This window comes from Pelmatolapia mariae, linkage group LG12, assembly GCF_036321145.2.
Source record: "Pelmatolapia mariae isolate MD_Pm_ZW linkage group LG12, Pm_UMD_F_2, whole genome shotgun sequence".
NCBI classification, from domain to species: domain Eukaryota; kingdom Metazoa; phylum Chordata; class Actinopteri; order Cichliformes; family Cichlidae; genus Pelmatolapia; species Pelmatolapia mariae.
In genome coordinates, this window is record NC_086237.1 from 9256667 (window position 1) to 9284625 (window position 27959).

At 39.4% G+C, this 27959-nt stretch overlaps 1 protein-coding gene across 4 annotated transcripts; it reads right to left on the reverse strand.

Moving 5' to 3' along the window:
- Nucleotides 1-688: 688 nt before the first annotated feature.
- Nucleotides 689-23656, reverse strand: LOC134639397 (golgin subfamily A member 7-like). Of its 4 annotated transcripts, none has more exons than XM_063490564.1 (6): nt 23608-23656; nt 21650-21775; nt 16975-17127; nt 12140-12241; nt 9695-9739; nt 689-2741 (listed from the first exon to the last, which is right to left on the reverse strand). In XM_063490564.1, exons 1-5 carry the CDS (start codon nt 23614-23616, stop codon nt 9698-9700), a joined length of 432 nt encoding a protein of 143 aa, XP_063346634.1. In that variant the 5' UTR covers nt 23617-23656; the 3' UTR covers nt 689-2741; nt 9695-9697. The 4 variants fall into 4 exon arrangements, with proteins under 4 accessions (XP_063346634.1, XP_063346633.1, XP_063346632.1 ...); XM_063490563.1 differs by having other exon boundaries at nt 689-2744; XM_063490562.1 differs by having other exon boundaries at nt 9687-9739.
- Nucleotides 23657-27959: the final 4303 nt, after the last annotated feature.

Genomic DNA, 27959 nt, shown 5'->3' on the forward strand with positions numbered 1-27959 from the left:
ATGGATGGAATTTCTGCTCACTCTCTTTCTACTTCATTTAAAAAACTCTGACCTTCATTGAGGTAATTCTTTACATGTTGTTCTGGGTTCTTTTGTGACCTCTTGGATGAGTTGTTGTGTCTCTGGAGTAATTATGGTAGGCTGTCCACTGTTACAATTTTCGTTCACTTGTGAACGATTAATCACCATGGTTCACTGGAGTCCTTCGAGATGGCTTCATAACCCTTTCCAGGCTGAGATATTGAAAGACTTTGTTTCTGAATTTCTTTAGATCGTAGCAAGATGTGTTGCTTTTTGAGATGTTTTTGTCAGACGGGTCCAATTTAAGTGTGTTCTTGATGCCACAGGTCTGGGTGGGCTAGTGAAATTGAGCTCAACTTTCCAAAAAATGGTTTGACTCACTTCTGGAGACACCTTCATGTGGTCAATAGAGAAAGGGCCATTTTTGGCACTTGTCCTGGATTTATTTTTCAGCCCTTTGTTGCTTCTTTTTTTTTAAACTCTTAGATGAACTAAATACCCCTCTTATAAATTCAAATCAAATAAGCTAAAGCACTTCCCAAATAACGGGAGGTGCTTTAGCTCAGTGCGTTGAGCAGGCCACATGCTATACGGGTAAGAGAAAAAAAATACCCAAAATAACCCAAATAACCACAGAAGAAAGCATGGTGTAAAATATTTACAGGATTTATTTGTAAGCGTACAATTTCAAGATTAATTTAGCATCTTGATTTCAACTGAGAAAAGTTAAATCAGCCGAGTTTTAATTATGTATATGATAAATAAATGACATCACTAACTAAAAAAATTAAAGAAACATTTATTTACAAAAATTAAAAATCTTTGTTACTGATGGCATTCAAAGGTCATTACTTGTACATACAGACTTTTTTTTTACAAGATGCTTCTGTCAGACTACATTCACAAGAGAAACACAACCAGCTGTACATGCTGTTCAACCTTTGGTAAGGTTTGTTAACACAAACAGCACTGAGGTTCCCCGCAGAGTAAGAATCATAGTGTTAGATTTCAGTGTGTTAGCAGAAAGTGAACAAAAGAAGTCACACGGTCTTCACGATGAGGCCCGGTCACACCAGAAACTGGTACAGCGACATTAAGGTCTCTGAAGAACTTTAGAGATTAGCAGGACTGAGATGTAGTTACTGTCTAATACCTGGAGATTCTCACAGAAAACATTCAAAGTCAACTAACAAGAGCACTTTTAATACTTCAGTCAAAGGCAAGCTCACAAGATATGATTAAAGTATACACTTATTGAATGCGAGTCAAAAAATAAAAAGTAGTCACCAAACATTATGTATAGTCTTCAAAGAAAACGAACCATGACTCGAGGAAGTGCATTTACAGTATGACATGCTTAAATACCGAGCAGGCACAAGTTTTGTTTCACACACAAAAGAATCTCTTAAATCAACCATGAGACATACAGTAAAATTTTAATCTGGGATGAGCTGGAAATTATAACCTGAAAACTGATGGGGAAACATGCTGATTAAAATACCATGCACCCAAAAAACTGCACCAGCAAAAATAAAGCAAGCAAAGAGGGAGCTCAGGGATGCGGCACTGATAACAACTGCCTTCCTTACAGCCTGGCTGTTCCATCGAGCGTCATAAAAATGAGTTACCCTGTTTGTCAGCTTTATTGTTTAAAAAGGACCTTCTAAAAAGGACAGGCATATATAAAAGGTCAGAGTCCCCACAAATATCAGTAAAAATATTTATCGTCCAAAATATAATGGCTTAAAGAATGTTAATAAATTCTGAATCTCTCCAAGATATAAATCCTTTTAGTCCAGCTAAACGCATGTACTCCTAAAAATGTTCTTTCCATACAACTAAACTGCATTCTACTGTGGTTCAAGGGAAACAAAGACTCATGTTCACATATATGTGGGTACTAGTTTTGCTTTCTATCTTAGGTGACCAGATGGGCCAAAACTGGTTAAAGATGGAAAAACAGTGGCTACTGTGCTGTCCTGTTTGAGGACCCATGAATTTTTACTGACAGGAAACTGAGCTCACTCCATGCTCTCATGGTAGCAAACACAAGGTAGCTGCAGCATAAAGAATAACATCATCTTCTTTGACCCAAAATGGGACTAAAATTCAATTACAAAATAAAAATCAGATTGCATTATTTAATATTTGGCGTGATTCGTCAGGAAAGTGTTTAAAACAAGTGAGCAGCGGGCTCATCTCTCCTTTGTATTCCTTACAGTCAGGCTTATTTTTGCAGCCAGAGGAGTCGCCCCCTGCAGGCTGTTAGAGTGCAGATTTAAGGCACATCTGAATTTGCTTCATATTTCAGATATTCCTGAGCTACTTCTTCGGTAGACATAGTAGTTTAGCGCCTAAACAAGGACAAACGTAAAAAACAAACAAACAAAAAAACAACACTTACCATGAAACCAGATTAAGAATGCATTTTAGCTGAATGGGAAGGTAATTTTCTTTTAGGAGGACATGGGTGTCAGCTGAATAAGAGCATATAACACTTTGATACCGGCCTCATCAATGGTGACAGAAAGGCAAGAAATAATGCTAAAACCTGTGAGGCACAACATCTCAAACCTAGTCATGTGAATGGAACATGCATATGACAGTGATGACAGATTGTAGAGACGCAGTATTAAGGTTCCAGGCCTCGGTATTCCTCGGGGGAGGTGTGCTCTGCTGACGGAATGCTGTAGACCCTGCAGCTCCGCGCAGCCCAACAGCTGCTGCAGAAACAGTGACATTAGTTAATCACATGACACACTGACTGAGCATTATGTCAATTCTTCTGGGTTTTATTTAAAAAAATAGATAGACAGTGTATGGGTGTGGTGTAGCTCCAGGCCAGATTCGCTGCTGCTGGTGTGAGCAGCGAATAACTTAGCCTCATGTCATTTGGGAACATGAGTGGATGGATATTAACGTAAAAACTGAAAGTAAAAGGTTGAAGTCAAGTTAGTCTGGCTCTTTTTCACTTCTGTAGTCACAGAAGGTCTTCCAGGCTGCTTTCATAAGGTTAAAAAGCATCACATTGTTGCTGTGGTGAATATGTATGTCATATAAACAAAAATGTCTTTGGTTATATAAAAGTATATGGTGTCAGACACAGGTGCGGTTCTGTTAGCGACGTATAAAGCAGGTATAAACATAATGTAGCGTGCTGCTGTTAAGGAAATGTTCTCAGGATGATTCACATGAGCTGCAGAAACTCAGGAAGTGACACGCGAGTCAAAATGATATTTTCCTTCAGCTTGTAAATAAATTTCTTGGCAGGAGACAAAAAAAGCCTCCAATTTCAGACAATGAGGAGATCTAATGATGAATACCATTCTTGTTTTCACCTTGTCCAAAATATTCCCCGCTGACATTAAATACTCTCATGTGTGCAGACTAATTTACAGGTTTGCTGACGTGCTGTGCTGTTTGTACACAGAGCCAAGCGACACCTTATCAGGAGCAGAACGTCTCCTGGATGAGTTGCCAGGACACCGACTTGGCACCACCTGCCTCTGAATGGATACTCAGGAGTCAGCAGCTGTGCACGCCAAGTCTGTTTTTCTACAGTGAACTCATCCCACCGGAGGCCGATCCATCATGCTGCTCAGACCTTTACTGGGAGGCTCACAGCAGCTAAAAATCCACTACAATTAGGATAGAAAATGGGGCCGGGAAAAGAAGGGTCTGGTGTTCTTGATACATTTTTCATTTTTAAGTTTTGAATAATAAGTTTAAAAATGTGTAAGACTATAATTGTTTACTTATACTTTCATTTCTAGCAGACTCCAGCACTTAAATCTGTTTTAATCTGTAATTTTTCTTTCGTAACAAACGGGGAGGCATCATTTATGAGTTTCAGCCATCTTCTAACTTTATCACCTGTGCCTGTCAATAAAAAGGCTCATAAGTCTGGCGTACACTACTTGCCTAGCATGAAGTGTCAGAGTTAGCAACTCAAGTTATGGAAACCTAGGTAGCTATAAAGCCAGACATTTTTTTGTATCCTTTGCTAGTTTTGTTCAGTTCATCTGTTTTAACATAATACAAAAGACGATTTCCCCTTGTGTCATTTCTTATAAGTATGCCTATAGAGTTGATGCACAGAGTCCTGATGTTCTCCTGGATAAACAGACAACACCTGTTTGTTTTCAGTGGCTCATTTATATCACAAATAATGAACTTTTTACGATACTACCTCGGATTCAGGTGATAATTCTTAGTTATCACAAATGCAACAGATCACGTGACTTTTATTTAAGTTTAGTTTAGTTTTTTTAAACGATGGATGTTCAGACTGGCGACCTGTGCAGGGTGTATCCTGCCTCTCGCCCTATGGTAGCTGGGATAGGTTCCAGCCTCCCCGCAACCTTACATTGAATCAGCAGAAGAGGATGGATGGATAGATGGACGGATATTCACATAGTAAAGGTGAGGAAGTTTCATGCAGTAGATGAAGATATATACTGTGAAAATTCACTGGCCAATATGACTAAATGAGACTGATATAAGCCTGGAGGACACAGTAGAAGGAAACTGCAGAATGAAGAGGCTTAAAACCTCTGAGAACACACAGAGAAAATCCATCCGCTAGTCTGCTTGCTGCCTGTGGTTTCCGTCTTTGACACTGGCAAAGCTCCAACGCACTTTTCTATCAACAGCTACTTATAAAAATCCTGGGTTTACATTCCTTAACAGGACATGTATATGTATGGAGGCACTCAGCTGGAATTTCAGATCAGAAGATTAATCCCTGTATGCATCACTGCTGTATTAGTGCAATAGTTTATCCATCCACAGGGGTCTATGGTATCTCAAATACTGTGTATCTCAAATAAGTGCAACATTTTCCTGGTAAAACATTTACTGGGTATGTCATACTCATCCTCATGGTAATGTCTATGCATCAGTGCAGGACTGGGTCCAGTCCAAACTCTATACAAAGTACTTTTCAGTATGATTTGAACCCAACATATCCCTCAATGAGCTTCCCTGTCTTATTCATCTCTCCACACATGAGGGAAAAAAAGGAAAGGATTTACTGTAAGAAAGAAAGAAACAATTTATGGGATGAGCTCTTAGGGCGTCTGCCAGTGGGGAAGACCGGCAGATATACAAAAGCCATCTGTGGTTGCTGATCATAGTGCACTGTCTCAAAGGGTCTTAGCATTAAGGATATAAGGTGAGCTGTTGGGTAGAAAAATCAGTGCAGTGGAATGATTGCTGCTGAGAGTGCTCTTAATGAAACCAATTTTACAACCGGATAAATGAGGAGAAAATTTCATTTGCTGGAACAGATTTCCTTGAAAAACATCTTGCAAATCACTGACACGCCATCATATTTTAAGCAGTGGATTATTAGTAGCTTCCTCTAACACTTGGTTCTCATTAGATTTCATTTCCAGTGTAATAAAATCAAAGGACAAGCTTAAAGATGTAATGCAGGACATTCTGTGTCGTGTATGAGTAATCTGAGCTTGGTTTTTAAACACTGCACCATTTGATTGTTGCCAACAAACAAGAAAACCTGCTGATGATGTCTATCCATGTCTATTTGAGCTGGCCATTTCAGGTGTAAACTCAGAAAATCTACAACAGAAGCAGCAAAGTGCTCATTCTGTTGACTGTCTCTAGCCAACATTACTAAAACAAAGTGAATGAGTAGTTGTCATACTAAGCCATAAATTTACAGTCAGTGTGGAGTGCCGCTGACTGAAAAACAACAGCAATGCTTTAAAATGCAGCTAAACATAACAGTGATTTACTCCCAGTGAAGTAAAGGACCAGGAAAGGTTTCCATACCTACTTATTATGAGGTATACACAAAAAAATAAATAAATCCATTACATGAAAATAAATTAAAGGCAAGCTAGAAAAACCTTGTAGGAACTCTAGTTATTGATTTTAATTAAATAAATGCCCAAGTCTGTCTTTAACATCTGATAGCTTTCATTATATTCTTATAGTAACATGATCCATTAAAGAGGTCCTGTTTATCAAAATACATAGAATCGGTGGATTTTAACTACTGCCTACTTTGCCATGCGGCAAAAATTAAATTTTATTTATATAACAAAAACCTATGAGCAAACACTTGGCAACAGTGGGAAGGAAAAACTGCCTTTTAAAAGGAAGAAACCTCCAGCAGAAGCAGATGGGGGTGAACAGTTAATTTCTTAAAACATATAATCCTTAAATCAAGCCCCACTTCTGATCTTGTCATGTCATCTTGTTCCATACAGTGACACAATGTTTGGTGTCTGCATTTAATTGTTTGCTAAGCTTCTTATTTTCTTACATTTAAGTATTGGACTGATTTATTGAGCTCTTCACTTTTTTTTTCTTCTATATTTTACTGCGCTCCCCTACCAGTCAAAAGTTTTAGAAAACCCCAATTTTTCCACTTTTTTATTGAAAATTATGCAGTTTAATGTCTTGTTGGACTTTGAACTGAAAGCATAGTACAAATAAGCAGTTGGAGTTAAAAAAAGAAATCATGGAATCCATTTATAGAACAAAATATATTCCAAATCTTTTAAAGTCCAAATCCTCAAAGTAGCCACCTTTGGCAGATCTAGCAGCTGGACACACCCGTGGCATTCTTTCTACAATAGAAGTCAAATATTCTTCAGAAAGTTCTTCCATATCTGTTGCAGAAGTTCCCATAAATGTGTGGCACTTGTAGGTTGCTTCGTTTTCACGCCTTTGTCCAGTTCATTCCTAACCAGTTTGATGGGGTTTAAGTCTGGAGACTGTGCTGGCCACTCCATGTTTTCAAGCTTATAATCTTGTTCTTTTTTCCTGAGGTAGTTCTGCCATAGCTTGGACTTATGTTTTGGGTCATTATCTTGCTGTAGGATGAACCCCTGACCAACTAGGCGCATACCAGAGGGTACTGCATGGCGCTGCAGAATGTTGTGGTAACCGTTTTGGTTCAGGGTGCCTCTCACTCTGTACAAGTCACCGATCGTGGAGCCAGCAACACAGCCCCAGACCATCACACTTCCTCCTCCATGTCTGACAGTTGATGCCACTACACGTACAAAGGTGCTGCATAATGAATTGAAGACTTCAAATTTTGATTAATCAGTTCAGAATACCTTCTTCCAGTCTTCAGGAGTCCAATGGTGGTGTTTCATTGCCAAGGCAGGCCTCTTTGTCTTATTCTGACGTCTTAGCAATGGTTTTCTTGCTGCAACTCGTCCTGTCAAACCTGCAGCTTGAAGTCTTCTCTTCACATTTGAAACTGAGACTTGCTTAATACGTCATAGGATGACTGTTAAGCTGTGCTCGAAGCTGTTGTTCTGTGAGCCACCTATCACGCAAGCTGTTAATTCTCAGAAACTTGTCCACTGATTCAGTTGTGGCTTTGGGTCTGCCAGACTTCTTCCAATTTCTCTTGCAATTTCTCTGTAGGACAGACCTACATTTTAAAGTGTTATGATGGTCCGTCTCTCTTCCATTGTTAATTGCAGACAGACAGAGGGCATTGTACAGGGTGGGCCATTTATATGGATACACCGTAATAACATGGGATTGGTTGGTGATATTAAAGTCCTGTTTGTGGCACATTAGTATATGTGAGGGGCAAACTCCTCAAGATGGGTGGTGACCATGGTGGCCATTTAGAAGTCGGCCATCTTGGATACAACTTTTGTTTTTTCAATAGGAAGAGGGCCATGTGACACATCAAACTTATTGGTAATGTCACAAGAAAAACAATGGTGTGCTTGGTTTCAACGTAACTTTATTCTTTTATGAGTTATTTACAAGTTTCTGACCACTTATAAAATGTGTTCAATGTGCTGCCCATTGTGTTGGATTGTCAATGCAACCCTCTTCTCCCACTCTTCACACACTGATAGCAACACCGCAGGAGAAATGCCAGCACAGGCATCCAGTATCCATAGTTTCAGGTGCTGCACATCTCGTATCTTCACACCATAGACAATTGCCTTCAGATGACCCCATATCACCAACCATTCCCATGTTATTACGGTGTATCCATATAAATGGCCCACCCTGTAAGTAATCCAGAAAAGTTGGAACACCTGTGGGAATTAGTAGCACCAGCTTTCAAGGCTTGATCAACCTCCACTGCTGCAGAACAGCTTTAAATTGCTAACCCATTTTGTGTTCCCGAAAAAGGCCTTTTTGCATAACTCTGAAATGTACATTATTTTTCAGTTTTGGGTAACCGTACCTTTTTAAAAAAAACATCTGGCAGGTCACCACTTACCTTACTGCACTATTTCAAGCTATTCATTTGAATTGAATAACTTGAATTGCAATAAATAACTGGAAAAATTGAGGTGTTCTAAAACTTTTGACCGGTAGTGATATATATTTTTTTAACCTTTCTGAGCTATTTTTTGTGGTGTTTATCCGGATGAAGGAACTTATCTGGTTTATTACTATTTTATCAACTCTTTTTCTGCTTTCGTAATCATAACAATAAAGATATATTAGCTTCACTACAGGTACATAATATTCACCAAAGAAAATCATTCATTTTTAAAGTCAGACGACTCTGAGTCAAAGGATTTGTGCACACATTTGAATAAGATTTACCAATATTTAACACATAGCTTTAAAAAAAATTACAAACAGCTGTAGATATTTATTGAAAATAGTATGTTTGAAAAAAAATCTGATCATCTCTACTCAATTAGGATATAAAGTATGTAACATACAGCTAATTCTAAGGTTTTGTACATCAGAGAATAATAAAAACAGACAAAGTTTGTGAAGAGATCAGACCATCGGATCACTTCAGGTCATTTAAGTCCTCCCTCTGAAACAGCATACTTTTACATAACCTATGTAAGCCCCTATGTTTACTCTGCCTCTTCAAATTACAAATGTTTACTGAACTGGTTGAAAAAAAATTGAACGGGTTTATTTGGCATAGATGACAACATCAAGAATAGCAGCAAAGGTCATTTTTGACTTGGAGTCAATAAATAAAGTGGGTTTATGACAAGAATATAGCACTCCATATTAGCCTGTTTTGTTTTAGGGGTTTTTCCCATCATATTACAGCTGTAAGTTTTGCTTTCTAATTAGTTTTCAAGCTTATTTTCAGCAGATCAAAAGTCTGCTCTCGAACTGAAGCCTTTAACAGCCCTCGCCCACTTTCTCCAGACACAAATGTGGTAGGAACCCATTGGCCAGAAAAGTAAACAAGGAAATGGGCCATTTTAAGTAGAATGTGATAATTGTTTGATTACATTGAGTTAAGGAAATGTAACAGCAAGGAGATTGCTTTGGTGCTGAAAGGGCACGTTTTCCCTTTTCTGGTTCAGTGGCGGGGTTTGGCTCATGCATGTGCTCTGGACAGTGAGCACATAAATCCCTCAGTGAATATATGACAAAACCTGAAGTCATAAAATAAGCAGAATTCTCCATTAGAAGCTTTATGAAACTGCTCTCATGGCGCTGATATTACTCACATTACACTTTGATGTGGGATTTTTCTTTACAGCACAAGCATTCTGCATGAGAACTGTGGCACATATGGGGAGAGAAGTCCCTTTTATTACTGCTCTTTGACTCCAACCCTTTGGGTTTCATAGCTGGGAAATGTATCAGCATGCTGTAAAACCAGAGCATCATTAAATCTGTAACAGGACCAAAGTCCTCTTTATGTGTGAAAAGGTAACAATGTGACTCACCATGTTACCTTTTATCTAGTCAGGCTTCTGTCTTCAAAGATGGTGATTTCAACCTTGATGGGACTCTGTCAAGGAAATGCAGCTGAAGCAAGTGTGGATACATCAAATTAAAATTTTAATTCTCTCTCTCTCTCCCCAACACACACACACATTAAATAAAAACTGTTTATCAATGCTCTTATTTTTTTCGTCTTTCCATGTTTTTGTGTCAACTAAAGGTACAAGTTTGACTGTAGCTACCTCTATCACACTGGCAAGTTCATCAGTGAGATTTTCCATCTCAACTTCTTACCAAGCATTTATTGGACTGTTTAATAATGTCAGGGTCAAAGGCTATGGAATTAAAAACATTACATATGCCAGCCAGGAGGAAAAGAGGAGCGGCACAGAGATGTTTCAAGGACACAGACATTTCTTTTCTTCTTCTTTTTAAATTAAGTTGTCTTTTCCTATCTTTAGGAAAATCTCATGAATCTTTCATGTTTTTTTTGTCTTATGCAGAAACAGAAAATATCAAAGGGTTTACTAACCATTTCATTTAATTATCCATTCTAACTCCAGTTTAATAAAGACTGTTAAATCTTTCATAACAAATGTAGCCAAAGCCCTTGGACACAGTTTCTTTCCTGTGTTGTTTTTCCTTATTGAATGAAAGCCAATTTTAAATGAGTGCTCAAAACCAAAGCATTTAAGTAAGTAATAATTACAAACTCACTCTAAAAACTTTCAGTAGACAGAGTAGTATTTTTACTTTGCCAGTTTCATCAGTGTCAGATTAGAGGTAGCACTGAAAATGTCAGTACAGCATGGCCTTGCTAAAGGAGTCAAACACCCTGCTAGTTGAGATTTAAACAAAAATGTATTTGTAGGCATCTTCTGAGATTATTCGCTTTATTCTGTTAATGAGCACTTCTCATTAACGTAGTACCGACCACTGACTGGCGTCAGTGATTTTAACAACCGATCCTCTGAGCCTGAAGTGTTAATGTGTGACCTCAGTGTATCGTGCTTAGTAAGGCACATCACTGTAATGCTTCCTCAGATTGGGATGTGGGAAGTTTGGAGACTCTTTGTGGTGTTCTTCCAGTTATTCCTGAATAGTTTTTGCGAGATGGAATGTAGCGCTGTCCTGCTGAGGAAAGCTGCTGTCATTAAAGAGTTTGCTTGGTCTGGAACAATGCTAATGTGGGTGGTACTTGTCAAAGCAACACCCACATAAATGCTGTGACCCAAGGGTTCAAAAGCGCAACACTGCATATCAGAACAAATGTTATTTATTTACTTCGACTGTTTAAATGTTGTGGCTGAAGCGTATACGTGAAGGCTGGAACAGATAAACTGTCGGAACAGCAGAATTCAAGACAATTGATAAATTGACGTCATGGCTAATTACAGCCATCCCAGTAGCACATAGTAGCCTGACATCAATCCCCATCGGACGACACTTTAACTTCATGTTATTTTAACACCAGCAGTTCTCATAGTGTTGTGTTCCTGTGTTATAAAAAAGTAGGGGGTCTGGCCAGCAGTAGCTTTTGATTTTTCAAGGGTGCAGTTGTGGTGGCAGCAAACCACTGTCAACAGTCACAGCAACTCTCAACCCCTTGCTACTAGAGGAAACGGTACATTTTCAGAGTCCAGATGGTAAAATGAAGCAGACGTACTAGACAGTTACAAATACGATCAGGTTTCAACGGCTCAAATGTTAAAACCATGGTTCAGGTGAGGCATTCCTGTCAATCTCCCAGTGTTCACGTGCCAAAGTCAGCACAGCTCTTGACAGTGCTGGTGAAAAAATCCAGATCACTGTCAAAACTATAAAATCATAAGCAGGAGTGGGAACAAAGCTCAGCTGGTAACAATTTTGGTCATATTTTGTTATCCCTAATCTCCTATTGCTGCCCAGTTGCAATTAATTGGGATGTTGAGTCACCCCACACATGCATACGCTGAGACAGGCAGGATGTTGGTGCACAGATGCTATAGATTACATACTAACTTTTATCTGGTGTTTTTACAGGTTATCCCTACACAGTGCTGGATTTCCTGTAAGTTGCCTGTGACTGCTGCTTTCCATTTTCATCCAGCAGTTAGTGGGGGTGGAAGGCCTGTAAATCACTACATCTATTAGGTCATTGTGAAAGCTCCTTGTTCTGCTTAAGATGTGGTCCGATTACATTCACATTTCATGATCTCAGTGTATGTTTAACAAGTTAAAGTTCACCAAACTATTCACTGCAATTCCCCTTTCCCGTACATCCTCATTCTTGCACAAGACTACTTTTCTTGTAAAAACATAGTGCCATTTAGCCTTAACTGTGTTTTGATTTTGTTTGTTAGCAATCCGAGTATAAGGTTCCTCTTTTTCATCTACTGTGTGCTCTAATTAGAAAGAAAAGAACTGAAAAATGCTCGATTTGTTCTGTTTGTATTGACACAAAATTATAGGATACGACCCGCAGGCCTCTCTCGATGGGGTCAGTGAGCAGTAGGCCTCGCGGTGCATAGATCTTGTCATTCTGTTCCTGAATGTACTTTGCAATTTTCTTCAAAACCTAAAAAAAAAAAGAGAAAAGAGAAAGCACTTTAATACTCAAAGCAACTACAGACTGAAAATCGGAAGCCAAATAAGAGATCCTGTCAAGGTCTGCATGTAATACCAAGTGTACTGGGGATATATACTTACTTAGCACCTGCATTATTATTAGAATGTTAGTATGCAGCTACTTGCATTAAACATAAGTGCCTTGAGGCAACTATTATTGTGCTAGAATAAACTGAGAGGAACACTTGGAGGCCAAGGTAAAGCCTCAAAGTTTGGCTTTAGTCTTGCTGCATTCAGGCCTGAACCTTACTTTTGGACCAAAACATGTCTATGAGAACCTAATACAGTACACAGTTGTTGATGTCTGTAAGTCTGGACTGAATAACACAATATGTGCTCTCCTCTTTATTTACTCTTAAATTTCAAATAGTGATAGAAACCTTTAAACAAACTCCATTCTATGTGCATCAAACAAATGCAAGAAAATGCAATGTTCTGTGTCTAGCATTCAGTGTAGTGGTCACTCTTGTTTTACAGTAGTACACATTGGCTAGTTCAGGTGCTAAGCCAGGGGTGGGCAATCTCAGTCCACGAGGGCCGGTGTCCCTGCAGGTTTTAGATCTCACCTTGGGTCAACACACCTGAATCACATGATTAGTTCGTTACCAGGCCTCTGGAGAACTTCAGAACATGTTGAGGAGCTAATTTATCCATTTAAATCAGCTGTGTTGGTTCGAGGACACATCTAAAACCTGCAGGGACACCGGCCCTCGTGGACTGAGATTGCCCACCCCTGTGCTAAGCCATTCTACTTTGGTTTGATGAGTTTAAAGAAAAACTCTCTGGGCAGCTCTACTGCTTTCTTTCATGCTGGGCTGAGAGCTGATGCTACACTGAGTCAGTACTCCATCATCAGGTAAAATTTACACAAGGTTGTGGTTAGGCCTCAGTCACAGGGGCCTGAGACAAGTTGGCGACTACCTGGCAACCACCATTCACGAGGGGAAAATGACTATTCATCAGCTGGTTGAAAGTGGTTGCAGGATGTTTCTCACAGTTGCTGTGAAACTGACTAAGCCTTAGTCATGCAGGTCCAAAGATTGTAAGTGACCCCACAGTGATCACCTGTTGCCAGGGAAAAATGTGACTTGTTGGCAAGTAGCTGCAGAAAGCTGATTGATGTCAATAGCTTGAAACTGGTAGCAAATGAGTATACTTGGCTGCACTGAAAACCTTTTCACAAATCTTGTGGCCACTAGTAGATTAGTGTGGTTACCTGCAGTTTGCACCGAAGGCAACATCTTGTCTGCAAACACTTGTCAACTGTGTGATGCAACCCAGAAACGAAGTTAGCTTTTACTATGAAGGCAAGCAAAACCTTTTGAAAGGTATTGGCGTAAAGCACATAAGGAAAATAGCAGGGGTGCAACAATACTCGTATCGGTATTGAACACTGCTTTCGGTTCGGTACGCATGTGTATCGAACAATACAAAATTTTTAATTTATTTTATCAACTTCTGACGATGCTGTCTGTGTTGACAGCTCAGTGGATCTGCGTTCGACTACTCCGCCTAGGCTGCACTGTCGAGCACAGATCCACTAAGCGCAGCGCAAGCTAGCGAGACAGAAGTTAAGCTCGTTGCAACATGGCAACTGCCTCAACGCTACCCGAAATTGAACCTCCCCCACCCTCATTCAGATCTGGCGTTTGGAACTATTTTGGTTGTCATGTTAAGTATGACCCTGATGGTAAGCGCGTCATGGACAAAAGTAAAACAGTATGTCGAATGTGCCACGCAATGCTCAATTACATTGGTGGTAACTAGTGCGTTAGCGCAGTTTGCTCATTAACGTGTTGACGCCGTCCAGCCCCACGCACGGCGCGATCCGCGGTAACTCGTTAACGGAGATTTGCGGCGTTATGGCGTTAAAGTCATTTTAACGAGATTAACGCTGACAGCACTTGTGGGAACACAATGAATATGACTTACATTTACGCCGACATCATCCTAATGCAAAGACAAGTGGAAGCAGACAAAAACAACAAGCACGCATGCTACAAACTTTACCCGAGTCATTTAGACAGCCGTTAGCACATGATTCTCCTTATGGGGACCTGATATGTTTAATATGCTGCTGAGAATATAGCCCAGAAGAAGCGTATAGTATAGCTTTTATTTTGGAAAGAGCCATTTCTCTGTAATAAACTCTCTTTTCCAAAGATGAGTGATTCCTCGATCAGATAGATTTATTTTATTTTTTAATTAATTTGTTGTTTCAGCAACATTAAATTTAAAAAGTGTACTTTTGAGTTAAAATATATATTTATAATTTTAATAAATGACAAATTAAAAAGGCATGAACATTTTTTTGTATCGAAAAAATATCGAACCGTGACACCAAAGTATCGAACCGAACCGAACCGTGAATTTTGTGTATCGTTGCACCCCTAGAAAATAGTTTCCATTTCTGGTTTGCATAACCCTTTTTCCAAGTTTCATTACTACTCGGTTGTTAGCTAAAGAGTGAGTTGAGAAAAACTGTAATCATCCACACAAACTATGGAGTGTTGTATGTTGCTTTCCTGCTGTAGATCCCGTTGCCACAATCAAACTAGCAGTCTGTCTGACAAAGCACACAACCAGAGAATCTGACAAGCCAACCCACCACATTCTTGAGCGGATAACACACTCCATCTTCACTTTGGTAACAACCAGTACATTTAAATTCCCTGATTTTATGAGTGCTCATGAAACCCAAATCAAGGCAAATATTTTCCCAGTTCATTCCTGTCCAGTAAAACAAATTCACAAGATTCCGCTGCTACATTTATCCTTATATAAACTGCAAATAAGGGATTTTAGATACATGAGAAACTTATATACAGTCATAACCCTGTTACTAGTTTAATGGTCAGCAGCCAAGGTTAAAACTTCCCACAGCAGCAATACAACTTCCCAAACCCACCATGAATTTCAATTATACACTATGCTATTTATGCATGTTCATGCTGCAGTCAGTCTACATCTCTACTTTCTGTATCCAAGTTTCGAACTGTTTTGAAGTTACTCGATATGTTTAAATCTGATACTGTTTTGTTTCTCAGAAGTTTTCCTCTAAACTGGCCTCAAAAAAATCTTTGATAGCTGTCTTTCATTTTTACATTATCAATGAAAACTTTGAAGAAACGTATCTGTTTTATAAGAGCCTGAACAAAACCTGAATACACTTTTGAATATGACAAATTATATCTTCATATGTTCCCAATGATTTTAGAGGATGAGAGGTTTTTGATTCAAACAATTCAGGCATACTTCATCTTTCCAGCAGCTTCACAAAAATAACAGAGTTGGAACCTCACTCTGCTGTCACAGGAGCTTGGAAGAGGAGAAGGTATCGACAACAACACGACAAGACAAATGACACACACAGCAGGGCTTTGCAGAAACATCTGAGTGGATATGTGGGCTCATACTGGCATATAGAGAGTACGCAGCAGTGTTTACCAGAATCACTGAAGAAAAGAACTTCTAAATACTCAGAAACTCTCAGTTTCTTGACTTCTGCTTCCATAGGGGTGCTTAAAAAGGAGCCCACTTTGGATCTACAGCTGCAAAGTGTTGTGAAGCCAATCATTTTTTGAGTTAATCAGACTCTTTTTTCCCTTTATGTCTTTATTCACTTTTTTTTGTTTTGTTTTTTTGTTACAAGTTTTGATTATAGTAAAATACCTTTCTGTAAATACTCAACTTCACTCACCACTCACTTCACTGAGACCCATCACTGATCAACCCTCTGAGCAGTTTAATTCCAAATAAAAAGGCCCTGCAGTCCATTACTGCAAACCAATGAAGATGCTCCCTACACAAGTGGAAATCTTCCACAAGTTTTTACTGGAAAACAGGCGAGTCAAATTCCACATTTAAATTAGTTGAAGACAACTTTTTAATGAGAAAATTCAAAAAGCTTCATGTTGATGGAATAATCCTTCCAGATTGTGAATTTTCTGTGGCCGCATCACTTTTTCCATACCAACACATCGGAGTTGGGGAAACAGAAGAACTACTTTCTCTAACGTGACAAGACACAGACACACGATCCCTGCAGCTCCCTTTCCTTGTTTTAGCCAACATGGAGCATTTCTAACAATTTGAATTTCTTTATATTTCTTCTACATGCATTGCTTCTTGGCAGCTATTTAAACACCAGGCGGGGACCGAAGGCAGATATATACTGTATTAGACTTTAAACACTGTCGAAATTACTTTTAAATCATCCAAGCACCATTAGACCCAGCCAGCCAACATTTGAACAAATTTACACAGTACAACTTATTTTAAAGACAATTTTTGTATAAGACTGTAAAATTGATTGAAAAAAAAAAAAGAGCCATGTATCATATTTTAAATGAGGAATTATTAGTATCATAAAAATCCTCAGTTTCAATGTTGAAAACTCAATACATGTGAACAGTTTGTGTATACACCATTTATTTTTTTGCTAAATAATTTATTCCCATCACTCTTATGTTAAATGTTTTCATGTTTCACAGTAAAGGATTTTCCAAATAAAAAATAAAAACACAAAGGATTTATTTGACTAAATATGGGTTTTTATTGTGAAAACTCCAAAGAACATCAAGTTACAAAACATCTTCACAAAACTTCACAAGCCTATTTGTCATGGTGCTTCAAAACTCAGTTTTGACGTATTCAGTACCATTATATTCAAAGAAATCCTACCTTCTCATAGTGCGTCTCCATACACAGGAAGACGGTGTACGCTGTGAGGCAGGCCAGACAGCCTTCAATATATGACTGGCTACCCAGTTTCTCGGCCTCAGCGTACATGTTGTTCAGCGCCCTCACCGTTTCCTCAAACTGCTGTTTGTCGATCTGAAATACGAGGAAAGACAAGAGGGTTAAAATCGAGGCCCAGAGCCAGGCGTAAATTTGATTAGTAGTGTGAGTGTGTTTAGGATATCTGAGTGGAAACACAATCTCCTTAGCACCAGATCGTTTTCTTCCATTCTTTCCATTTCTAGATAAATGAGGAGCTGAATTTTCTTGGACCGGTCATATATCAAGGGAATACTGGGCTTCCTTCCTGCATTTGGAAACACCTCCTGAAATGACTCGGATACCTTGGCCGTGTGCTCCGTGAATGTTTCCACTTAATAACAGACGGGACAAACGCGGTGAAAGCAGGACACACGCAGTTCTGGAATATTTCTCCTTCTCCAGTGGCACAAAGTAAGATAAAGACACCGCCACATTTTGGTATCCTTTAGACAGCTTTTGGGATACAAGAATACTGAGAATTCATTGAATGTATGCTTACCAAAGGGAAAGCTGACAGAGTGTGGTGAATTGCTGGTTTCACAGGCCTTTTTTCACTGGGGTGTTGACACTAGTCGCATGCTAGTATCCAAGAAGCTTCTGTGATACTAAGGGGAAATGATGGTGCTTCCGACCAGACTAGACTAGAAACCAGCCAAGGACCTCCTGAACATCTGAAAACCCTCCAAGTTTTTCTTTCCCTCTGTCTGAAGTATCCAACAAAAGGCTCCAACATATTAGCGGTCTTAGAGGTGTTTGTTACTCACCAACCAGAGCCAGGGGTCGGTGGTGACTATACACTGCAGTAAGTGCTGTCAGCCTGCCTGCAATGACTCTGTTGAAACCTATGCATTTCCCTGGTTATTCTGTCCATTAGTAAAGACATTACACACAAGTCCTACGTGATGAAACACACTGAGCTATGTTCCATCTTCAGCAAAGAAAAAAAACCCATCACTGACAGGAGTAAACATGAGTTACAGGGTAAAAATGTACTGTAAGAACTGCATTTACAAATTATAAAGTTCAGTTTCAGAGTCCTCCTTTCCAACCATCACATTTACAATTTTCTCACCAGGGAGGCTTTTCAACATCTGGCATTTGGTGGACTGGCTGTTTACAAGCTCTGAATTTTATGCTGGCTGGGCTACAAGAATAGGTTTGCATGTTTTTTGGGGAGTGCCAAAAAAATTTCTCTATGTAAGAAAAAACCCTGAGAGCCTCTGTTTCTCTTTAAATTCACCAATTCAGAGGCTGCAACTAAAACCCCACTTCTCTGAATGCCCATCTTTCCATTACGTGTGATGTGCCCATATCACTGTTCTTGAGATGTTAGATGAGAGCACAACGTTGAACGGGGTTTACAAATCCAATTAAGGAAGAGAGCGTTCTCTTAATTGCAGCTGTCGCTTAATATAACATGAACAGTCAATTAATGAAAAACCCTTTGAATGGTTTGGCAAGCAAGCTGCCAAATACATTTAGAAGTCCAAGTGCTTTCCCAGTTCTTCGGCACTACTTTCAACAAGCATTCAGACAGGAAAGAGACCCGAGAAGATGGAAATGGAAAAAACAAAAAAAGACTGCTTGACTGTTACACTCCGATCAAAGATTCGATGGTCTTGCTTGCTTACTTCAAAAATCTAAAATCCACAAACACAATCTCAAGGTTTGACTCTAATGACCACTGTTTAGGTAACCCAGCCTCCAGCATGTTTAAATCCAATAAACAGAGTAAGTACATCTATTCAGCCCCCCACACTGAGCCATTCAACATCACATCTGATATTGGCCCGATTATGGCCTGTCGCATGTTTACAACAGTTAATCATTAAAATCTGTTTAATTTACTGTTTCATGATGGATGAAAACCTACAGTTCTGTGCTAAAGTCTTGAGCCAAGCTGTCATTTCTTCATATTTTGCTACAAAAAGGGGAAATAGTTGCAGCGATTTATTGAAACATGTGCAAACATGCATGTATAACTGTATACAGCTTGAAAGTCAATATTTGGTATGCCCACCTTTATTCTTCATCAGACTGAACCCTATTACACAAGCTTTAACATACTTTTTTAATTTAATCTTCAGGACCCCATTTGGCTTCCCTAAGGACGCTTCTTGACTGTCATTCTTCCACTGAGACCATTTCTGATGAGGCTTCAGTGAACAATAGCTGGATCAGCTGAAGGACCAGATGCATCTCTCAGGTCCTGTGTCAGGTACCTGATGATTTTTTCTTAAGGACATGACTTTCAGATACTTTTCATCTTTTTAGGGCTGACATGTCTACTTTTTTTTTTTTCCCAATTATCCAAATTCCTCAAGGCACCCTCAAGTTAGTTGTCTTTTTTACACCTGAATGATTCAAAGGTCAGCGTTAAGCAGTTTAACAAAAAAAGTCCCTCTAAAAATGATCAGGTACGAAGACTTGACTGAAAATGAGCTAAAAAGCAGCCAATGTCCAAAGAAAAACATTGAAATGCTTTCAGAAATCCTGGAGAACTATTGCTCAAAACCAATTTTTTAAAACAATCCAAGGAGCCAGATTTTCTTGCAAAATAAAATATAAAGAAATGAACGGTGGCTCGAGGATTTTGCACACTACTTGTACATCTTCATTTGGGAGAACTCACGATATCCCAACAGAAAGACTAATGAGTTGGAATTTTGGGGGTCTTGCATGACAGTTCCTTTAGTTCTCTTAGGTTGACCGAAATGAGCACAGTTCTGCTCAGTTTTTTTCTGCTGTTAAGCTGTACACAACAATAACGGCAAAGCAAAACTGGAGTAATGTTGCCTGTGTAACTGATAGATGATTTGCAAGGAGGCAGGATGGATTGGGGAACAACATGTAGTCTGTCAGACCTCACAGAGGTAAAAGAAAAGGTTTTAAAAGAGACTGTGCCCAATTTTGGCACAGTGACACCCAACACGCTACACGCAAAACTACCACGTCTTCTGAGCCCACCATTGCCAGTTGTATTGTTTCCCATTCCTCCCATTGATCTGACTGGCAAACTTTCTCACACTGGCCTTTCCATGTGCCATTTGCTTTTTCTTAAAATGATATTTACTTCACCAGAAAAATGGGGCTCTTGAGATTTAAAATCTCTTTTGCAAGAGTATTCTGGCATGACAGGCAGCAGTTCAATCAGTAGAGGTTCCATAACAGTACAAACAGTGATAAACACATGAGTATATGCATATAAATAAAACATCAGAAACATCAGAATAATAAACTTAAAAACTAAGGAGAAACATTTGATTATTTATTCATCACGGTCACTGGAGGTCAATTGTGCGATGGCTAGCCAGATGTGACTTCCTCGATGTTGTTTAGAAATACCTAGAATTCATTTAGTTAGACCAGATGCAGTTGATACCAAGCAGAGGAAGTTGTAAATTTAAACCCCTTTGACCTTCAGTTTAGAGGTAAACTTTGTGATTGCTCTGTTTTCAAATTCATCTATTCGTTTTTTCACCAAGCAGGTACACTGATCATTCAAAAGAAGAATGCTGCAAGTCCATCATCGCTCAAGCACCAGTACAAACGGTTATGGGGCCTATGCTGACTTCACAGTTGGCAAGAACGAGGCTTTAATAATGTGCACAACAGCAAAAAAATGAGGATCCCGTATAGCAGAAACGTCACCCTGGGAGTCAAGTCAGCCAACTTTCTGTTTTTTGTAGTTATAAAAGGTGCTACACAAACAAATCTTTCTTTATTACTTAATGCAAATAGTAAATCCCAGTCTATGACAACTGCTTGCAATAAGGAAAAGTTTAGAGCTAACTTGTGCAAAACAAGGGTAACTACATGGCAGAAATCAGGCACTGGAGCAATAAATTAGCCTCAAAGAATATAAGGCTTTATTAAAGCAAACAGCTTCAAAGAATGGCATAAATTAATGTCCAAACATTATTGCCACTTAATGGTTTGGTTTTATACTCCATATTTCATAAACTGGAATTACAGTAGATCATTAAAAATATATACGGGAAAATCTTTTTTATGATGGGGACTTAAGCATTTACTTCCCAGAGGAAATCCATTCTTTACTTTGTCCAGCTGTTCTGTGTCTGAGTGTGTATCTGTGTGTGTGAGAGAGAGAAAACTGAATCCTACAGGAAAAACATGGTAGACCACCCAGTCCAGAGGGAAGTGCCAATAAACCACCAGCGAGCGGTTTAAGTGATGTGAAACTGCTCTTTTCATGTGGTACGACCATTTTTAAAAGTGCAGCTCTCTGTCCTGCGAACTCTGAACTGTTGGTGCTGCCACCGGCTTTAATGTGGTGTGCAGCCTGTTCCTGTTCAGTCTCTGCAGCCTACTCCTCCTTTTAGCCCACCTCCACTAGGCCGCATAAGGACAAAATCCAGCAGGCTGCTGTTGACGATCCTGCTGTTCCATGTTTTGGCTCCATGTTCACACCCAGCTGTGTTCTTTTGTTGCTAGTGACAAAATAGTGCTTCTGCACTCCCCAGTATGGATAATATGCACAGGTCATGGAAACATAAGTCATCTGTTTAAGCAGCTGAAGTCATGTTTAGAAACACTGTGGGGTAGCAAGACCTACCCTGTTCTCCAGCTCAGAGGGGAACTTAGTCTGGAACTGGCACATGGTGCCACTGGAGTAATCTCTCTGAATGAAGACTTTGGCAGTGATGGCAGCCTGCTGCCTCATGTCCTGCAAGCTGTGAGTCTGTGGAAAGACAAGGTAACCATTGAAATATGGCCACACTACAATACACCTAATACACAGCAACCAGGTTTAGTTTAGAAGTGCAGAAATCCATAAACTGTACAACTGATATGCAGCCTGTAAAATAATAATAATAAAAATAATAATAATAATAATAAATAGTTAAGGAGCTTATTTGTACCTGTGACACATTCTGAATATTTTTAGGCACAAATTTAGAGTTTTCAGTGACTTCAAAACATTTTTGATATATTTTAACATTTTTCATGTGGCGTTTTTAGCAGCCATTAAACTGTTTAAGCTTTTAGAGTTGAGCAAGCCAGCTGTTTTGTTTATTCATTTTACAGGCAAAACAAGTCATACACTATTACATGGATTGTTAATGGATTTCTTATGTTTGCTTTTTGTATTAATTACAGCAACAATACAAATTCAATATCTTCTATAAAATGTTTTCATTATTGCCTCTATCCAAGGCTGTGAACAGTTAATCTGATTACAGAAGTAAAGTTTTACAATTGACTGTAAAACATTTATATTCGATTGTGTGCGTGTGTGTATGTGTGTGTGTGTGTGTGTGTGTGTGTGTGTATGTGTGTGTGTGTGTGTGCGCGGGGGGTTCCAACAAGCTAATGTCTGTTGTCCTCACGACTGCTGATTTTTATTTCTTATACTGAAGTCACAACCATTTTGTTAGCTGACATATCCTATTATCCACTAATTACCGTGTGTTAACAGTAACTCTCTTAGTCCTCATCAGCTTCTTTCTCCCTCTGTCGCTCTCATTAAATTCAATTTAACAGTTCTTAGCTTTTACTCGGCTCCACTCCCCTCATGACACGTGTGTTTGAGGAAGTTCATGAACTGTGAGACTTGGGAAAGACTCAAACTGACTAAACTAAATAAATAATGTAAACCTATCTTTATTTTTTCGCTGTATTTATCCCGGTCCCATTGTCATTTATTTGTTTTGTTTTATTTTACAAATTAGATAAGAATGCCGAGCCTGATGTTGCCATGAATGTGTGCTTGGGTCAGGGTGATCTGAACGTGCCCACATTCCTGCTCTGTTTTTCACAACAACACCATCATTAAGGTACTTCAAGCAGATCTGAAAAGTACAACCGGACTGACCACTCATCTGTGTTGCAGACAACAGCAGATGCCAAAGTGTAATCCTGCCTTTCACATAAAAGAACCGTTCCCGGTGTCTTCCTAAAAATGAAGAAATCAGCAGATACCTGATGCCAAAGTATTTGCTGTCCTGAAACTCAGAGCCGGAAGAATATGCCAACTCTCCCAGTGCTTATGGCCTCAACAGTACGTGGGACCTTTCATTACCATAAGCTACTTATACCAAACATGTTACGAACACATGTTAAGTGTTTGCTGAAAATGTTTCCTTTCTATGTTAGGGCATGTCTTCCTTCTTTGGACTGCTCTGTGCTGGTTTACTGCTGGATTATGGCAGCACAATCGTGTCATTATCTTGACATTATCACCATTCTCTGAGCAACTGTGTATCATTTGGCACATATAAGCAAATCAAACCCTGCCAGCTTTATCTTTAGCTTATACGCACAGCTCTGCTTGGTTAAATTACGCAGTTTCTGGATATATGCGTCGATCTACTGCTAGCTTGTTAGGAGAGGCGCTACTAGAGGTAAACACTGGCAGACAACTTAGCTTCCAGCCAGTGAGCTGGCAGGTTAACACCGGTCCACTTTCCCTCTGTTTCTTCGTTAAACACACTCCCGGGCAACTCAACAGCAATAAACTATTACCACACCGCAGACATGTAAAAATGAGGGTTTAAACCACAGCTAGCTTACCTCTGCCATGGTGAATACTGCCTTATTTCTTCTTTGGTTTCACTCGCCCATGAGCCAGGTTTATACCGCCACCTATTGTACCGGAGTATATAGCAGGACATTATCGAGGAGGCCACCCTGAAAGAATGTATTTTCAAATAAAAGTCTTTGTAGTTGTAAATAACTTGTTATGTGACAAACAAACTGTTGATTTTCCACTCTCTTATCGTATCTTGGCTATTTAATACCCTTTCAGCAAATGTATTCCTTTTATTTTAACATATGTTGGTATTCAAAACCATCTATTCTGTAGTCTAAGGAGCTTGGAAAGACAAGCATCTGAAGACGTTCACCTCTCATCTCAGAAGCTTCTTCAGTTCTAAGAGCAATTGGTGGAAAGTCCCAGATTTTAAGACCTATGGGAGTGTCCGCAGCCCCCTATTGATCCTCCACCTACACCTACACGAGCCAAGGTGTGAAAATGGGTCTGGGTCCCAATCAGCCAAGGTTTTGGGTGAACACATTGTGAAACCTAGCTTTATCATGTGATTTACTGAGGTCAAGCTCCTTACACTACGATGACCTGGATGAATGAGAACCTTCACAGACACATCTATTCTGTAGATTCCATAAACTCACACTGACCTCTGTTACAGAATCCGAGCATAACACTATTTAAGTGGCGTAGCCTCCAAGCTGTGTAGTATCATTTTGTCAGTGAGTGGAACCAAAGGAAGCCGACATCCAACAAGAACTTTTAATGCCCTTCAAGAATTCTGGAGAACTCTTCCTGAAGACTACTAATGTAGTCTTCGGCAGTGATTTATCAAATCATTTCACTTTGGTTATTATAAATCATAATATAAATTAATCAGAATTTCAGTGGTCACTGATCTATAAAAACTCCATGTATAGAATCACCAGTTTCCCAAAGTTTTACTTCTCCCACAGTCCACAGTCTTTTAGTTTCAAAAGATTTCCATTGAGGATTCTCGGAGTGCTCTGTCCCTCTCTTTTGCTGTTCTATATCTATTTTCTGTTCCTTTAGTCACTTGTTAGCCTCCCATCAAAAACATCAACCTGTCCTCTCTGCGTCTTGGTCTGACAACTATTGGACAGCTTTCAACTGTCTTTGGTCCCATTAGGTGGATGCTATATGATTAGTGAAGTAATGTTTGTGGCTTAGATAACTCCCTAGTAGTCTTAATATTCTTAATCTAGTTTTTTCTTGATGATCTTTTGCTGTTACTTCATCAGCCATGTAATCATCCAAACTGGCCCCAACTAAAGGCCTGATAAACCTTCTTTGTCAACTTACCATTTTTATCTGACCACACATGTTAAAACTTGTATAAGGAATAACATTTATCTTCAGAGAAGTTTAAGAGAGTGTCTCAGTTTAAGAGAGAGGGCAGGGATAGCTTAGTAGGTAGAGTGGTTGCCCCATGATCAGAAGGTCGGGGGTTCGAATCCACTGAACGGCTACCCTGAGGTACCCCTGAGCAAGGTACTGTCCCTACACACTGCTCCCTGGGCGCCTGCTTAGTGGCTGCCCACTGCTTCACTGAGTGAATGGGTCAAATGCAGAGGAAAAACAAGTAATTTCCCCAAAGTATAATAAAATACTAAAGTATATTTATGTATAATAAAGTATACATTATTTTTAAATCTGCATTTTTCCTAATGGCCAACAGGGGTGACTCCTGGTTTCAAAAAGAATTGTAGATTCATAGATTGAGAAAACACTTTGCTTGAATGTTTTATTCTCATATTTTAATTTTCATTCTTCTACTGTACATTTAAAAAAGAGAAATACTGCACTTTTTAACTTTTATATCCCAGACAGCATTATTACTACTACCAGTTTGAGTTCAAACCTTCACATTGAAATGAAACTCAAATCCAAATGCAATACAAACTATAATTAAAATAAACAGGATCAGCTCCACTTACAGCGCAGCCTCTTAAAACCAACAGCAATTATCTAATTCTGACAGAGGGTATTTTGCAAGGTGTGTGATGACAGGGAAAAAGCAAGTCTCTGTGTGTGTGTACGTGTGTGTGTGTGTGTGTGTGTGTGTGTGTGTGTGTGTGTGTGTGTGTGTGTGTGTGTGATCTTGCAGCTTTCATCACTGACCTGTATTATGCGACGATGCAAAGTAAACTTGTCAAATGACTTTGCTTTTGCAAATAAATTGTCACACATCAGTGCAATACAACAATATGCTTTTCATAACAAGAAAGGCTTGCAAAATTACAGCAATTGCATGTTGTTGGGGGGTTTTGCACAGCAAAATATACAACTAAAGAACACAAGACACTGCCGCATCCTCTAAAAGGTAGAAAAATTCATAGTAACAAACTCTGGTATTGTCTTTTGAATAGCACGACTCTTTGATGTGACTCGTGGTTTTCTGTCCTTCTTTTAGTTTTCTTTTTTGTTTTATTTGAAAATTCTGAGAAGAACAGAGCATTCAGTTTGGATTTCTGTTTCCACAACAGCAGACCATAATACCCAGGAGATACAGACGCTGCTGGCCTCAGACCATCACAAACCTCAGAAACCGCATTTGTGCAAGCAGATACATTTGTAATTCTGAGTAAAACACGATTAGCTGTAATAAGCCTGGCTTGACAGCTAGCATCAGAAAAATAAAACCCTCCTTTCTAACTCTGGTATTAGAGCAACAGCTCTGGCAAAGCTGAGACGGACTTTCACGGTCTGTCAGGAGATGCAGTTCGGTTTGGAGATCTGAGTGAAATGTCAGTGAAGAATGCCACCCCATGCATCACGAGGCTTGTGCTGGGCTTGTTTGTCTCCTTGGAGAAGAAGGAGGGGGGCTTAAAACCCCTCTCATGTGATGGCTGGTGTGGGGAGGGACCACTAATGAGTGCCATTTGGGCCCTTCATTTACAACACATGCTGGTTAACAGCCCACGACAATAGATTTACTGCAGCTCGAGCCACACTTGCAGAAGTGGCTGTGTACTACAGCCTCTGTAGCTGCTCACCCTGGCCATTTATACAGAAAAACCACAACTCCATGACTGCAGCTGTTGGTGAACCTAAATAAAAACAAGAAAAAAAACTTACAAAACAACACATCCACATAGCCTGACCTCTTAATAGAAAGTTTTTCAATGAAGGAAAAAAATGGTACAGTTACTTAAAACTGTAGTGGGCAAAATTCTACAAAGTTTTTTTTTGTTTTTTGTTTTTCTTTTTAAATAAGCCAGAATTTGAAAAGTCTTATCATTACATGAGGACAAACATATGCAGGTACTTCACATGAGCTAAAAATGAGTCACTTCTGACTTTTGGCTTCATAGACTTAAAACCACACTCTCCTGGCTGCGTAACCTATTCCACCACCGCATTTCACTTCTTGTATGGATTCTGGTTTTTAAACAGCTCACTTGAGTAATCTCACAGTCTCATTCAAGAGCAGAGCATACAAGAGATCCAGGAATCTATTTTCAGCTCAAATGACTTAAAATATGCTTAAAGGTTACACAGCTGCTCACTGCATTTCTTCTTATTTTTTTTAAGTACACTCCTAGATAAAGGTTTTTGTAGGAGAAAGAAAAAAATACTTACAAATATGTTGACACTTCATCAATATGTTATAACTCATGCTTTTATGTGCCAAGATAAACAGCAGTAGCACATTGGTAGCTGACATGCTTCTGCTAATCAAAGTCACTGAACTGGACATCTCAACCTTGTTTGCATTGTTACCTTCTGTTGAGCATTTTGAATGGAATTACCTGACCTGAAAGTACTTTGGATGCGCTCCCAGGTGATTTTGGCCAAGAGAGTGGATACAGCCTGGGCAATTTCCCAGTCCATCATAGCAAACAACCACTTCACATCCACACAATTTAAAATCGCCACTTAGCCTAACTTGCATGTTTTGTGGGAAAACATGTGCTGTGGGAAGAAGCTGGAGTGTCTGGAGAGAAGCCATGCAGGCACAGGGAAAACACACAAACTCAGACAAAGTTACTACCATTGCCCCCAAACAAATAGCATTAAATTAGCTGAATGATGGAAAAAACCTCAACAAAAAGATGGCCATCTATGAGCAAACACTTGGCGACAGTGGGAAGGAAAAAACCTCTTTTAACCAGGCCCCTCCCTGAGCCTGGCAGAACTCGGCTCAGCCATCTTATTGGTGATTGGTTGGGGGTGAAGGAGACAGGACAAAAGAGTTTGTAAGAGAGCCAGAGGTTAATAACAACTAAATAATGAGCTAATGATAACTAATTTCAAAGTGGTGTATAAACACATATACACATGGATGTGGATCCTCAGGTTTACAACAACAACATATAACAAATACCCTGAATAACCAGTGTGGCCTGGTTTTATA

Bases quoted from the DNA above. Each gene is read 5' to 3' on its own strand.
- LOC134639397 (XM_063490564.1), bottom strand. The intron at 17,128-21,649 runs GTAGGTCTTGCT...CTCGTATTTCAG, and splicing joins CCTCTGAGCTGGAGAACAGG to ATCGACAAACAGCAGTTTGA. The intron at 12,242-16,974 runs GTAGGATTTCTT...TTTTTTTTTTAG, and splicing joins TGGAGACGCACTATGAGAAG to GTTTTGAAGAAAATTGCAAA.